The sequence below is a fragment of the Rhinatrema bivittatum genome, chromosome 12, assembly GCF_901001135.1.
Source record: "Rhinatrema bivittatum chromosome 12, aRhiBiv1.1, whole genome shotgun sequence".
NCBI lineage: Eukaryota > Metazoa > Chordata > Amphibia > Gymnophiona > Rhinatrematidae > Rhinatrema > Rhinatrema bivittatum.
In genome coordinates this window covers 3808258-3824625 of record NC_042626.1, presented here as the reverse complement: position 1 = coordinate 3824625, position 16368 = coordinate 3808258, and the positions used below count along the sequence as shown (strand labels likewise).

Genomic DNA, 16368 nt, shown 5'->3' with positions numbered 1-16368 from the left:
TTTTGCTTCAGGCATTTACACTGAAGTATACACTACAGAATATTTCTAACATGGGCATAATAAAGTGATGTTTATATTCTGTTTCTTATGCTAGAAGAGACTGCAATCAGAAGAAGGGCCTCAGGATTTCTGTAACCTAACACAGTAAAAGAAGGCAGGGATGCACACCAAGGACGACAACCTCAGGTGGCGCCTGTATTTGGTACTGAAAATGGTGGAGATCTTGGGGCGAGAGATTAGAGGAGCCATGGCCTCTCCAATCTTTTCAGGAGGAGAGAGGGAAGAGGCTATCAGAGATGGCAGAACTCATGCATCTCCCTCCTGGTTCATTGGAAGACGCGCATCAGCCTGGAAGTGCTCCGAGGACCTCCGTGTCCCGGAGGAGCCAGGGTGGTGCAGCTGCTGTGTCCTGCATTACAGCTCCCTGCAGCTGCCATGCTCAGCGGTGGTGGTTAGCACAAGAGTGAGTGGTGTTAGGGCAGGAAGAGCTGCGCACGCCACAGTTGACTCACCACTGTATATGTCAGTGTGGTTCAGAAAGGAAGACTCGTTACGGGGGTTCTCTGTAATAAACAAAAGAAGGTGAGCAGCAAAGCAAGGACAAAGCCAGCTGAGACCTCAAGAACAGCAACAGTACCCAGACTCTCCCAAGCACAGCCGGGCTGGGCCAGGGGGCTCGCAGCCCCTTCCTCATTCTCAGCATGAAAGGGGCAGGCTCTAGGCAGGGAGTGCGAGACTTGTCACGGGAGGGAGAGGCAGAAGGAAAGAGGAGGAGAGGGAGAGAGAGTCTGAGGGATGGAGGAGGAGGAGGAATGGAAAGCTGGGGGACAGAGAGCAGACCCTCCCCCTGAACATCCATGTTAGGAGGGTTTCCTGAGCTGGATATCTGGGTCCTGTTTCAGGTCTCTGCGAGTGGGAAGAGGAGCAGCAGCGCATGAAAGGGCCAAAAATATTCAAACCAATGCTCAAGTCTTACAAAATGAGAACAAAAGTATAGAAACAATGTTTGCAGGCTGGTAGGGATCTGCCAGGGAAGCGGATGTGGCGACCTGTGGCTGTCACTCGAGACATCCCCAGGGCCGGGCATCAGCAAGCAGCACCCGAGAGAGCTCCCTGCTTGCTTTTATTGACTTGTGAAGCGGGATTCCCACTTATACTGGAGCATGCCTTGAGTATCTTTCCTCATTTGCAGAGCTAACAAGTATTGCTGTGCACAGAGCAGGCATAATTCAGAACATCACACACAGGGAGGCAAGTGAAGGCAGCCCAAATCTGCCACGGTGCGCCTCACAGTGCTGGCTGCAGTGTTTGTACAATCTCATTATCCCCAGCCCCGCAGTGACACTGCTCAGTGCATGCAGCACTGCACATCTGGGCTCTTCAAACTGTTTCAAGTCCGCCTAGCATCAGCTCTAGGCGGATCCTCACATCACTACAGCTGCTTGGACCCCGGTTATTATGAGATGGCAATGCACGCTTTGCTTCTAAGGGAGCTCAATTTCTGCATTGCCTTTTTCTATCCACAAATCACAAGTGGCTCAAAGTGCAGTGGCCTGGGCAGTTCTGGAGAATCCTTTAGGGAAAGAGCTAAGCCCTGGCTTCCAAGCCTGACATTCAGGGCATTAAGAGGTATTGGGCCTTAGTATCAGAGCCTCAGACAAAGTGGTTCAACCCAATTCAAGTCTGCCTTCATTATGGGAGCTTTGCTCAAGGACAATTCCTCTCTGCACACTATTTATCGTTTGATTTTCGACCTGCACAGAATTCTTAAATGTTTAGCGAGTGGCTACTCGCACAAACGTCTCAGTAGGGAAGGCGTTACATTCTGACACATTTAATAAATTCTTTTGCTTTTAGGTTGTTAGATGGGATACATTTTAAGCAATAATTGTCTACCTATTGTAACTATAGCATCTTACTCTTATTCCCATGTCGCTGCCTGATCTGGATGTGGGAGCTCTGCACCTCCTCTGACATCGTGACCTGAACCGAGGTAATGTTTGGGCAGGGGGTGACGTCATCAAGCTCTGTTAATGCAGGGCTGTCATTGGTTAAAGCCTTAGCAGGTGCAGTGCCACCTCCTGTGGGATCCGGAGAGCCTGATGGATGCCCTCTCGCCTGCGGACCATCACCAAACAGCTGATGATACAGCCTGAGGTTTAAACACCAGCATATTCAGTGCCACCAGTTATAACAAAGGTCCCTGCACGCAGCCACCTCTAGGAAGGAAAGTCTGTCTAAAGGATTTGCTGCCAGATCCAACTACAGCAGGGTAATCTGTGAGTCATCACCAAAACCTCAATGGAGGGGCTATGCATTTAGTTACCACTTCAAGCCCCATATATACTCCTGCGCACAGCTTCTGAGTCACTTCCTTCCCTGCCTTTAATCTCCTGGTTCTAGGGACTCTGGGAGGTTACTGCACAACACACAAATCACATCAGAGTAACAGAATGGCAAAGCTGCACCTAACAGAGATAACAGTGAATTTTACAGGGTCCTCATAGAGGGTCTTGGAGTATCTCCTTTCTCTGTCTACACCTCAGACTCCTTCCACCCTCCACTCCAGCCCTTAATCTCAGTTCTGGTCTACTCCAGCCCTTAATCTCATCTCTGCTAGGAATGACTCTGGTCTACTCCAGCCCTTAGCTCTGCTAGGAACAGCTCTGGTCTACTCTTGCCCTTAAATCTCAGTTATGCTAGGAAGAGCTATAGTCTACTCCAGCCCTAAATCAGTTCTGCTAGGAACTGTTCTGGTCTATGCCAGCCCTTAATCTTAGCTCTGCTAGGAATGTCTCTGGTCTACTCTTGCCCTTAATCTCAGCTCTGGTCTACTCCAGCCCTTAATCAATTCTGCTAGGAACTGCTCTGCTCTACTCCAGCCCTTAATCTCATCTCTGCTAGGAACTGCTCTGGTCTAGTCTTGCCCTTAAATCTCAGTTATGCTAGGAAGAGCTATAGTCTACTCCAGCCCTAAATCAGTTCTGCTAGGAACTGTTCTGGTCTATGCCAGCCTTTAATCTACGTTCTGCTAGGGATGCATTTTATGTGTTTTCTAAGAATTTGTGAAATGAGACAATTTTCTAACTGCACAAGCAACGGACTTGGTCTTATTTAGCATAACCTCCTCACCAAGCACTTCACAGTCTGCTGCCATGTACAAAGAAATGTCCCACTGCCCAAGGGAAGACCATGGGGCAGCCTCTCACATTATGAGAACTTTACAGAATAGGGAGAGGATTTAACCCCAATAATGGACATTTATCGGTCAGTGGAGGAGGAGGAGGAGTAAAGGGTGACAGCCAAGTTGTTCCACGTAATGTGCTCGTGAGGGGGTGGAACAGCACAACCGATGAGACCCAGATATCACCACAGACCGACCACGGCCAGCACTAGCCACACACAACTTTCCTTGATGCAAGAGTTACGCAGGGCACAGCAGAGTTCTGGTACCGGTCCTGGACAGAACAGAATTCTCCTTTTGGGACCAGCACAGACAGATGGTATAATGTGAGGCCTGAGGAAAGCTGAAACCCTGGCACATCTGATTATGTTGGTGCTAGGAGAAGGATCCATTTTAGTGGGGCGGAAGCAGACTTACTTGTCAGGACCTTCAGGCTGAAGGGGTACTTTTGCTGTATGGTGTGTGTGAACTGGAAACGTGCGTTACAGCTGTAATCCGTCTGGGTGTCAGGCAGGATGACGTTTGAGAAGTACAGGTCTCCATTCAGACCCTGTGACACTCGCTTATCCTGGTTAATGGGCTCCATGGCTGAAAGTGCAGAGAAATCCTGATCAGTGGGAGAGGCACACGAACAACACAGATCCCACCCCCCACCCCCCCAGCAACTTACAGCTACTCATCCAGAAAATGACTGGGGGAGGCAGGCCAGGAGGTGGGTTACACTGCAGAACCAGGGAAGAACCTTCTTGTACCACAACTGGGTCCAGATTCTCCTTGGGCCACAAGGGAGACCCTAGATCAAAGCACAAGGAAACACAGAAAAAGTAATAAGTTAGATTCTACGTAGCAGCATCCCATCCAATCAGGATCTGACTGAGAACTGAGACCCCCCCGTCTCCCAGTGTATCCTGCACCAACACTGATCACACTCTCCCCCCACCCCAGCAGCATAGCCTGCAGCACCACTCCCAGGCTGGGTCCGACCAAGATCCATCCAACCCAGCGTCCTGTACATAAGAACATAAGAAGTGCCAGGCTGGGTCCGACCAAGATCCATCCAACCCAGCGTCCTGTACATAAGAACATAAGAAGTGCCAGGCTGGGTCAGTCCAAGGTCCATCCAACCCAGCATCCTGTACATAAGAACATAAGAAGTGCCAGGCTGGGTCCAACCAAGATCCATCCAACCCAGCGTCCTGTACATAAGAACATCAGAAGTGCCAGGCTGGGTCAGAGCAAGGTCCATCGAGCCCAGCGTCCTGTACATAAGAACATAAGAAGGGCCAGGCTGGGTCAGACCAGGGTCCATCGAGCCCAGCGTCCTGTACATAAGAACATAAGAAGGGCCAGGCTGGGTCCGACCAAGATCCATCCAACCCAGCGTCCTGTACATAAGAACATAAGAAGGGCCAGGCTGGGTCAGACCAAGGTCCATCGAGCCCAGCGTCCTGTACATAAGAACATAAGAAGTGCCGGGCTGGGTCAGACCAAGGTCCATCGAGCCCAGCGTCCTGAACATAAGAAGGGTCGGGCTGGGTCAGACCAAGGTCCATCGAGCCCAGCGTCCTGTACATAAGAACATAAGAAGTGCCAGGCTGGGTCCGACCAAGATCCATCCAACCCAGCGTCCTGTACATAAGAACATAAGAAGTGCCAGGCTGGGTCAGACCAAGGTCCATCGAGCCCAGCGTCCTGTACATAAGAACATAAGAAGTGCCAGGCTGGGTCAGAGCAAGGTCCATCGAGCCCAGCGTCCTGTACATAAGAACATAAGAAGTGCCAGGCTGGGTCAGACCAAGGTCCATCGAGCCCAGCATCCTGTACATAAGAACATAAGAAGTGCCAGGCTGGGTCAGACCAAGGTCCATCGAGCCCTGCGTCCTGTACATAAGAACATAAGAAGTGCCAGGCTGGGTCAGACCAAGGTCCATCGAGCCCTGCGTCCTGTACATAAGAACATAAGAAGTGCCAGGCTGGGTCAGACCAAGGTCCATCGAGCCCTGCATCCTGTACATAAGAACATAAGAAGTGCCAGGCTGGGTCAGAGCAAGGTCCATCGAGCCCTGCATCCTGTACATAAGAACATAAGAAGTGCTAGGCTGGGTCCGACCAAGATCCATCGAGCCCAGCGTCCTGAACATAAGAAGGGTCGGGCTGGGTCAGACCAAGGTCCATCGAGCCCAGCGTCCTGTACATAAGAACATAAGAAGTGCCAGGCTGGGTCCGACCAAGATCCATCCAACCCAGCGTCCTGTACATAAGAACATAAGAAGTGCCAGGCTGGGTCAGACCAAGGTCCATCGAGCCCAGCGTCCTGTACATAAGAACATAAGAAGTGCCAGGCTGGGTCAGAGCAAGGTCCATCGAGCCCAGCGTCCTGTACATAAGAACATAAGAAGTGCCAGGCTGGGTCAGGCCAAGGTCCATCGAGCCCCGCATCCTGTACATAAGAACATAAGAAGTGCCAGGCTGGGTCAGACCAAGGTCCATCGAGCCCAGCGTCCTGTACATAAGAACATAAGAAGTGCCGGGCTGGGTCAGACCAAGGTCCATCGAGCCCAGCATCCTGTACATAAGAACATAAGAAGTGCCAGGCTGGGTCACACCAAGGTCCATCGAGCCCAGCGTCCTGTACATAAGAACATAAGAAGGGCCAGGCTGGGTCAGACCAAGGTCCATCGAGCCCAGCATCCTGTACATAAGAACATAAGAAGGGCCAGGCTGGGTCAGACCAAGGTCCATCGAGCCCAGCGTCCTGTACATAAGAACATAAGAAGTGCCGGGCTGGGTCAGACCAAGGTCCATCGAGCCCAGCGTCCTGTACATAAGAACATAAGAAGTGCCCTGCTGGGTCAGACCAAGGTCCATCGAGCCCAGCGTCCTGTACATAAGAACATAAGAAGTGCCAGGCTGGGTCAGAGCAAGGTCCATCGAGCCCAGCGTCCTGTACATAAGAACATAAGAAGTGCCAGGCTGGGTCAGACCAAGGTCCATCGAGCCCAGCGTCCTGTACATAAGAACATAAGCAGTGCCAGGCTGGGTCAGACCGAGGTCCATCGAGCCCAGCGTCCTGTACATAAGAACATAAGAAGTGCCAGGCTGGGTCAGACCAAGGTCCATCGAGCCCAGCATCCTGTACATAAGAACATAAGAAGTGCCAGGCTGGGTCAGACCAAGGTCCATCGAGCCCAGCATCCTGTACATAAGAACATAAGAAGGGCCAGGCTGGGTCAGACCAAGGTCCATCGAGCCCAGCGTCCTGTACATAAGAACATAAGAAGTGCCGGGCTGGGTCAGACCAAGGTCCATCGAGCCCTGCATCCTGTACATAAGAACATAAGAAGTGCCCTGCTGGGTCAGACCAAGGTCCATCGAGCCCAGCGTCCTGTACATAAGAACATAAGAAGTGCCAGGCTGGGTCCGACCAAGGTCCATCGAGCCTAGCGTCCTGTACATAAGAACATAAGAAGTGCCAGGCTGGGTCAGACCAAGGTCCATCGAGCCCAGCGTCCTGTACATAAGAACATAAGAAGGGCCAGGCTGGGTCAGAGCAAGGTCCATCCAGCCCAGCGTCCTGTACATAAGAACATAAGAAGTGCCGGGCTGGGTCAGACCAAGCTGGGCTCGATGGACCTTGCTCTGACCCACTCTGGTGCTTATGTTCTTATGTACAGGACGCTGGGCTCGATGGACCCTGGTCTGACCCAGCCTGGCCCTTCTTATGTTCTTATGTACAGGACGCTGGGCTCGATGGACCTTGCTCTGACCCAGCCTGGCACTTCTTATGTTCTTATGTACAGGACGCAGGGCTCGATGGACCTTGGTCTGACCCAGCCTGGCACTCCTTATGTTCTTATGTACAGGGCGCTGGGCTCGATGGACCTTGGTCTGACCCAGCCTGGCACTTCTTATGTTCTTATGTACAGGACGCTGGGCTCGATGGACCTTGGTCTGACCCAGCCTGGCACTTCTTATGTTCTTATGTACAGGACGCTGGGCTCGATGGACCTTGGTCTGACCCAGCCTGGCACTTCTTGTGTTCTTATGTACAGGACGCTGGGCTCGATGGACCTTGGTCTGACCCAGCCTGGCACTGCTTATGTTCTTATGTACAGGACGCTGGGCTCGATGGACCTTGGTCTGACCCAGCCTGGCACTTCTTGTGTTCTTATGTACAGGACGCTGGGCTCGATGGACCTTGGTCTGACCCAGCCTGGCACTTCTTATGTTCTTATGTACAGGATGCTGGGCTCGATGGACCTTAGTCTGACCCAGCCTGGCACTTCTTATGTTCTTATGTACAGGATGCTGGGCTCGTTGGACCTCGGTCTGACCCAGCCTGGCACTTCTTATGTTCTTATGTACAGGATGCTGGGCTCGATGGACCTTGCTCTGACCCAGCCTGGCACTTCTTATGTTCTTATGTACAGGACGCAGGGCTCGATGGACCTTGCTCTGACCCAGCCTGGCACTTCTTATGTTCTTATGTACAGGACGCAGGGCTCGATGGACCTTGGTCTGACCCAGCCTGGCCCTTCTTATGTTCTTATGTACAGGATGCTGGGCTCGATGGACCCTGGTCTGACCCAGCCTGGCACTTCTTATGTTCTTATGTACAGGACGCTGGGCTCGATGGACCTTGGTCTGACCCAGCCTGGCACTTCTTATGTTCTTATGTACAGGACGCTGGGCTCGATGGACCTTGGTCTGACCCAGCCTGGCACTGCTTATGTTCTTATGTACAGGGCGCTGGGCTCGATGGACCTTGGTCTGACCCAGCCTGGCACTTCTTATGTTCTTATGTACAGGACGCTGGGCTCGATGGACCTTGGTCTGACCCAGCCTGGCACTTCTTATGTTCTTATGTACAGGATGCAGGGCTCGATGGACCTTGGTCTGACCCAGCCTGGCACTTCTTATGTTCTTATGTACAGGACGCTGGGCTCGATGGACCTTGCTCTGACCCAGCCCGGCACTTCTTATGTTCTTATGTACAGGATGCTGGGCTCGATGGACCTTGCTCTGACCCAGCCCGGCACTTCTTATGTTCTTATGTGCAGGATGCTGGGCTCGATGGACCTTGGTCTGACCCAGCCTGGCACTTCTTATGTTCTTATGTACAGGACGCTGGGCTCGATGGACCTTGCTCTGACCCAGCAGGGCACTGCTTATGTTCTTATGTACAGGACGCTGGGCTCGATGGACCTTGGTCTGACCCAGCCTGGCACTTCTTATGTTCTTATGTACAGGACGCTGGGCTCGATGGTCCTTGGTCTGACCCAGCCTGGCCCTTCTTATGTTCTTATGTACAGGACGCTGGGCTCGATGGACCTTGGTCTGACCCAGCCTGGCACTTCTTATGTTCTTATGTACAGGATGCAGGGCTCGATGGACCTTGGTCTGACCCAGCCTGGCACTTCTTATGTTCTTATGTACAGGATGCAGGGCTCGATGGACCTTGGTCTGACCCAGCCTGGCACTTCTTATGTTCTTATGTACAGGATGCTGGGCTCGATGGACCTTGGTCTGACCCAGCCCGGCACTTATGTTCTTATGTACAGGACGCTGGGCTCGATGGACCTTGCTCTGACCCAGCCTGGCACTTCTTATGTTCTTATGTACAGGACGCTGGGCTCGATGGACCTTGGTCTGACCCAGCCTGGCCCTTCTTATGTTCTTATGTACAGGACGCTGGGCTCGATGGTCCTTGGTCTGACCCAGCCTGGCACTGCTTATGTTCTTATGTACAGGACGCTGGGCTCGATGGACCTTGCTCTGACCCAGCCTGGCACTTCTTATGTTCTTATGTACAGGACGCTGGGCTCGATGGATCTTGGTCTGACCCAGCCTAGCACTTCTTATGTTCTTATGTACAGGACGCTGGGCTCGATGGACCTTGGTGTGACCCAGCCTGGCACTTCTTATGTTCTTATGTACAGGATGCAGGGCTCGATGGACCTTGGTCTGACCCAGCCTGGCACTTCTTATGTTCTTATGTACAGGATGCAGGGCTCGATGGACCTTGCTCTGACCCGGCCTGGCACTTCTTATGTTCTTATGTACAGGACGCTGGGCTCGATGGACCTTGGTCTGACCCGGCCTGGCACTTCTTATGTTCTTAATGCTCTTCTACTATTCCTCCCAGTTTATCTGTGTTTAAGTGCTGTGATGGGCATTATATATTCCCCTGGTCAATAATCGAAGGCAGGCTGTAAGGAAAACCTGGGAAGGAGATCCAGTAAGTAAACGAGGTCAGAACATGCGTCAGACTCTAACTCCCATAAGACACAGGGGTTCTGAAGAACGCAGCCTTTCCCTTATCCAGGGGAGGAGAGGGCCCAGATATGTTGAGTGAAGGTGGAGAGCTTGCCAGAAGGAGGGGGTGGGGCAGGAACAGGAGGAGGAGAGTGAGGGGAGATGGAGGTGTTGAGCAGCCCCGAGGACGAGCCTGAGCTGATGGACCTGGGAGACGAGGGGTGGAAACCCCTCCAGAAGAGAATACGCTGAGGGAGTCTGCAAGGCAGGAGCTTCAAGTAATCCCTGCTGTGGGGAAAGGAGAGGTACAAAGCCCAGCTGCAGATTATTATTCCCTTAGAACCAGGCCTGTCGAGACTAAGCCAGTCCTAGGCTGTGCAGGAAGCAACTGCAAAGAGCTCCTTTATTACTGCATGATTTTGGGAAGGACGTTAGTTGATAAAGTAAGATGACAGAGACTGTGAACTACTGGGACAACCTGGGACTACGTTTACTGGGGTGAGAGAACCTGAATCCATAGCAGTGACCCCCTGGAAGGAACGGGGTAAAGACAGATAAGAGAGACTGGAGTACCTTCGAGGGAGAAACCGGAGGAAGCTGCAAAGAGATGGAGAAACGCCCCCCAAGACTTAACCAACATTTCAGCTTATTCGACCAGAGAATCCCAGCCAGATTGTGACTGGGAGAGCGGCTGGTGGCACATTGAATATTTTTGTGTCATCTGAAAATGTCACCACCTCACTTCTTCCCTTTTCCAGATCGTTAATGAATCAGTTAAACACCACACCCAGCACAGATCCCTGGGGCACTCCTCCTCTCCTGTCTTTTAACCAATTACCAAGCCACCGTAAGACCTATCTAATTACTTTTTAGCTTCCTGAGGAGTCTCTCGTGAGGGACTTTATCAAATGTATTCTGAAAATCCAAATGCAGGATGTCTGTGACTTAAGGTTTCTAGTTACAATGAGATCAATATTCAAAAAATATAGGCTACAATATTCAAACCTAAACATTTAGGTAGCTTAGCCAGATAAGACCTCTCTGCCCATTACCCACCCACAAAATATCCAGATATCTATTTATAGGGATACGTGGTGACTGCTGAATACAGCCAGATAGGTTCCTACTTAACTGGGTAATTAGCGTTGAATATTGGCCTCCTAGAACGGATAACTTTTATCAGTGATAAACGTCTCGCTGAATATTCCTGATTAAAGTTATCTGGCTACTTTATCTGAATAACTTTTCACCTCACCAGCTATCTTCTGAATATCACCGGTTAGGGATAAGTAGCGATGGCCTGACGTGAGGACCTCACCCCCATCCCTCCCATGCAATGTAGCAAACAACATGGCTGCCCCCTTCCTAGTTCCAAATAGTTTCATACACTGCTCTCAGCAATGTCTGGGGGTATTCACCCTCGCTCCAGAAGGCTCCTAACATGCCCCTTTCTTATTCAGCTAAATTTGACATCATTTGACTAAAGGTTAGCTGGATAAGTAAGGGGGATATTCAAAACTAGCCATTCAGCCAGATAACTTATGAGTTATCCAGTTAAATGGCTTTTAATGTTGGCCCTGATGTTTCTAAATTGATACCCATTGTCCACTGTACAACACTTGTTTTGATTTTAAGATGCCCAAGCATTTCCCAACAGGCACACAATGATGGGCTAATGACCATGAGCCTAGCAAGGTGACGCCAGTACCAGGGACTTTCTCTCCTCAAAACAGAGTCCGCGCAACGTCCTGTAGACATGCCTTGAAACTTTTCCCATCACACATGAAAAGTGTTTAAGATGTGTATGTGCTATTTACAGTACTATACAAATCAAATAAATGCATATACTGAAAAACGTCAGGGTGCTTTGGTGAAAATAGGGTCTGGGGCTCTGGTGCTGAAATCTATCCCAATTTATAACATGGGACAATCAGTTTCAACTTACAACATTTTGGCGTAAGACACAGAGTACAGGAACCAACCGAGTCTTAAGCCTGAAGACTTCCTGTAGGCTACGTTGATCAGCTCTCCTCGAGCCCAGAGATTCTAATACGTCAGTAAGGCACAGCGTTCCTTTGCTAAATCCATGCTGGCTTCTTCCACGTTACACCAAACTTATCCATATGTTTAGTAATTGTGTTTCTTAGCAAAAGCTTGCATATCAGGCCACCGGTCTACAGCCACTCAGGTCACCTCTAGAGCCTTTTTTTTTTTTTTAATTGGCGTTACCAGTCCTCAGGTACAGACGCTGACAACAGGTCTGCAATTTCATATTTTAGTTCCTTTACAATTTGGGGGTGAATACTATCAGGTCCTGGTGATTTGCTACTATTTAGTTCATCAATTTTCTCTGGCATCTCTTCCAAATTCATGCTGATTTGATTCCTCTTAATCATCACCTACAAAGAATGGTTCGGGCATGGGTATCTCCTATCATCCTCCTCAGTAAAGACCAAAGCAAAAATGTGTTTAGTTTCTCTTCTATGGCCTTAGCCTTCCTGAGCTCCCCTTTTATCCCCTGGTCTTCTACTCCCTCATAGGTTTCTTGCTTTTAATCTACTTGGGATGGGATCTTGTATGGTTATCTCTCCAGGACATAGAGAACCAGTGAAAAAGCAAACAAAAGTGACTGATCAAACTGGACAGAGATAACCAGGCAGACTGGGTGGCCAATTGGTCTTTTCTGCCATCCGCTTCTACGTTACTACGTACCCTGCACCTCCCTCTCAGTTTACTTACTGGAGACCTGTAGGACTATTTTATTGGAGAGTGCTGTTCCAAACTCATTGCGGGCGAAGCACTGGTACTCCCCCTCGTAGTCCTCTGGTCGTCCCCCTCTGTGGAAAGCAATGATCAGTGTCCCCATGTTGCGCCGCATGGACACCCGGGCATCCTTGGCAATGTTAAAGAACTTCCCATTCCGAGTCCAGGAGAATCTGTGGAGAGTCACCAAGGGAGAGCTCAGTGCTCAGAAAATGCTCAGCCCCCAAAGAGTCAACATATCACAGCCAATGATACCATAGTTTGCACATTCAACACATGACATCATCATTATGCGACAAAGGGAGGTGCACAGAAACCTTCCCTGCTACACAGAGGGGACAGACGGGTTCTGCTCAGGATATCCAAAGCAAACTTCTGTGCAGAACCTGAGGGGTAAGTGGTCCTGCACACACACAGATTGGCCTCCTCACACTTATGCACGGGCTTTTTCATATCAGAAGGAATGTGCGTGAACGCCTCTCCTCACTTTGCATAAAGTACACCCGAGACATTATATGAAGCGAGCTGCGGCTGGTTTTGTGAGTGTAAAGATGTTCAAAGTGACCTCAGAAAGCCCCATGTGCAACCTCATTAGAGTTGTCTTTGTGGGCATCCAGTGCATTATTTTCTGCTGCACGGAGCAGAGGTCTCACCTGTTCCCCAGACTGTGACTGTACAATGCTGTGTGATTAATTTCTCCTTCCAATAAGGGGATCAGGCCATGTGTACTCACGTGGGGAAAGGGAAGCCCTTCGCCTCACATTCGATGGATATATCATCCCTGGGATCCACGATGTAGGTTTTCACCGACTGCTTGGTAATGGTTGGAGGCTGATTCACTGTGGAGCACACAGAGGGAGAGAATGAACGCCAAGGAAGACAAAAATGAAAGAATCACTTGACCCCACCGATAGACGGAGAAGTCAGACTGTGCAGCGAGGGGCCGAGCACATCAGGACGCTCACCATACCGGGGCTTGCACGAGCAAACCCGAGGGCTCGTACATACCTAGAGAGCAGGGGAGTCACAAGGGGGTAGGGGTGCGACAGGAGGGAGGGGGATTCCTTGCAGTGTAATGGGATGGGGGCCCAGCTCCTTTGCCTGATCTGATGAGAGCAGTTTCTTTCTGCGCTAGAGCAGATGGCCAGCGACCTGCGCAGCCCTCCCAGTTAGATTTGCAGAAGGAAATGTCAGTAACACTTACGTTCATTCTGAATGTTTGCTGTTAGTTTCCATGTGAGCAAAGTGAAGGGAAAAAAAGAAAAGAATTAGTGACTTACATGCACCTCCCCTCCCCCATGTAAATACGTTCTAACAATATCAGTGCCGGACGTGCTAAGGGAGGGTCTTCTGTTTCTGCACCACATCTGGGCAGAGAGGGGAAAGCAGCTCCTTACAGCCCTGGGGGCTGCTATTTATGTAAGTAACCAATTCATTGCATCTGTCCTCAGCAGCTCAGGCCTCAATAAACTGGTGGGTCTATAAGGTGCCACCTGCCTCAGCTCGCTCTGTAAAAACCAATTCATTCTTTGTATATTTCTCCAGCTTTTCACAGAGGATCAGGCAGAGATTTCCAGGACTCCTCGCTGCCCTCTGATGGTTGAACACTCCCAGTACCACCATGGCCAGGAGATGCACAAGTGGCAAACCCCTGCCCAAGAGCGGACCTCGTCCCCGTGCAACGGTGCTGGCACCTCCCAAACAGCAGGATCAGCATTGCAGGCCCTGGGAGGGATCCCCCACGCTGGTGCTACAGCATTTGTAACAGCTCCAGCGTCCGTGCTTCAGACTGGGTTACTTTATATAAGAATTGTGAGGACAGCTGTCGAAACGACTTCCAGGAGCGTAACACGTTTCCTCAGCATTACCAGGTTTCACAAGGCGAGGGCGTCCACCCACTGAGAGGAGCAGGCTGAGGGTTCGCTGGTAGATCACCTTATTAAATCCTCCTGCGCGGCTTCCCAGCTAAATCCTATCCACGGAGAGAGCCGTGGCGGTGCCCACGCAGAGAAAGCACCTGCACATACTGCACACGTCTGCTCCAACGAAATACCGCAAAGCCCAAAGGGAAAAGGCATGCGAGGTCATCCTGTCCCAGAATCCCTGCTCACGGACAGCGGTAAGGAAAGCCCCAGAACATCACAGAGAACCCTGCTTTATTTATCAATTAAATCCCAATATGCTGGGGGGAGGGGGAGGGGGTTTAACACCAGCAACACTGGAGCAGCCCGGCCCTCAGAGACTGCAGCCACCCACCACAATCTTCCTTTGTCTTTCTAATTGTGGGATTGTTTATGTAATTACATTATTTGTTTGTTAAGAGTGAGAGAAATGAAACACAGAGCCTCAGCTTGTGCAGGAACAGGAAGATGTGCAGTGCCTGCGTCCTACTGAGAGCTCCAGAGCCTCTCCCAGGTGAACCACTGCCTCCTCCTCCCAAGCGAGGCCTCCCCCAGTCCCACTGGACAGAGAAGTATTACGGGGCCTGACCACGTCAGAAAGATTTCTGCATGAAATCCTGCAAAATCCTGCAAAACACGACAGCTCGTATTCTCACTAATACACCTACAAGGGAACACATTACTCCTATACTTAAGAAATTACACTGGCTCCCTGTCCACTATCGTATACAATACAAGATATTATCACTCATTCACAAATCCCTCCACAACCCAGAAATGAACTGGCCCTCCAACACCTTTCAATTTAATAACTCTAATAGGCCAATTCGAAATCCCTATATTGCTACACTACAAACCCCCTCACCTAAACTATTTAAATATGCATCTACCAAAGCTCGTGCCATTTCCATAGCCGGCCCCACACTATGGAATGCTATGCCCACCGACTTACGCCTTGAACTGTCCTCTAAGACCTTCAAGCAAAAGCTCAAGACATGGCTTTTTACTAAAGCCTACACCTGATTATTACGTGTTCCCCCTTAACTCTCTTGTTCCTAACATGCTACTATCTCACATGATCTTTCTTAACTCTTTTTACTCCCTTTCTTAAGCTATCAATCCTTCTATCTTTTCCCTAAACTATTACTCTCAACTTTAATTTAGCTAAGCCCTCTTCTGGTCTTTCCTAGTACTTTTGTTACCTTTTTATAACCATTGATCTCGCCCACTGTATATATGTATATATACTGTTCCATTCCTGACCCTTTCTCCTTCATTCCCGTTCCACTTTGTTCCCCACCCCGTTTTGCCTTGATACTAGATAAAGTTGTGCATTCACAGTTATTTTTTACTCTATTTTATCATCTATTATTAGCTAAATCAGTTGTTATTGATACCATATGTTACTGTTTTAATGTATTATGGAATTCAGCTATTATTATATTGTTATATGTACACGCAACTGCGTATTTTTGTTCTATGTGCACCGACGTGATATCTTTGATGAGCGGCGGTATATAAAAACCAATAAATAAATAAATAAATAAATGAATAAATAAATGAAGGCCAGAACTTGTTTGCCAGTTCTTAGAAGGATAAATTGTGCTTTTCCTGTCTGACTTGGCTTCTGGGAACCATCTTCCCTTCCTGCCAAATACATGGACAGGGGGCGCTCCACGGGTCCATGAAAAAAGCACAAACAAATGCGTGCGGGTGCTCGCTATCCACGGAAGCAGCTGCGCGATTTCACCTTGGAAACTGCTGCAGTTTGTGTGTTAAAAGTTCCTGCTCCAATCCAAGCCCTTTGACAGTTTACGTTTATTATTTCTTGATGAACTGCATCTTATTACATTTGTAAAACACAATGCTGTCCAAATCAAATCAGTTACTCCCCAAAAAAACCATTTTCCCAACACAGACTGCATACAGGACTGACGCTTCCACTAAGTGAATTAGGGGTTAACCTAGGACCACCCCCTAAGGGTTGCCAAAATCACCAGCATGAGCCCTCCCTCCAGCCAGAGATAGAGAGGCCACACCCGCAGTGTAAAACAAGGACTGCAGCCCTATGCCCCTGGCTAAAGATATGGAAGAGAGCCCGGGGGCAGTCGCAGCCCCAGGAGAGATACCAGCCAGGCAGGGGCACAGGGGTTCATCCATCCATGGCCAAAGAAAAGAAAGACTGAAGCCCAGGAGTGCCAAGGACAGAGCCCTCCCACCTGCAGCCGAAAGCACAAAAAGGTGGGACCCAAAAGAGCTGCGGCC

At 49.9% G+C, this 16368-nt stretch overlaps 1 protein-coding gene across 10 annotated transcripts in view; it reads right to left on the bottom strand.

Annotated features, from left to right (window-relative positions):
* Nucleotides 1-16368, bottom strand: part of NFASC (neurofascin) — a 120245-nt gene that overhangs the window by 67562 nt on the left and 36315 nt on the right. For 6 of the 10 annotated variants that reach the window (XM_029573854.1, XM_029573848.1, XM_029573846.1 and 3 more), the window contains exons 3-8: nucleotides 13407-13424; nucleotides 12936-13041; nucleotides 12179-12375; nucleotides 3855-3977; nucleotides 3602-3772; nucleotides 513-563 (exon numbers count right to left, since the gene is read on the bottom strand). In XM_029573854.1, the coding sequence (XP_029429714.1) occupies nucleotides 513-563; nucleotides 3602-3772; nucleotides 3855-3977; nucleotides 12179-12375; nucleotides 12936-13041; nucleotides 13407-13424 (666 nt within the window). The remainder of the gene's footprint in view (nucleotides 1-512; nucleotides 564-3601; nucleotides 3773-3854; nucleotides 3978-12178; nucleotides 12376-12935; nucleotides 13042-13406; nucleotides 13425-16368) is intronic. The other 4 variants (XM_029573844.1, XM_029573845.1, XM_029573852.1 and 1 more) reach the window with 2 other exon arrangements.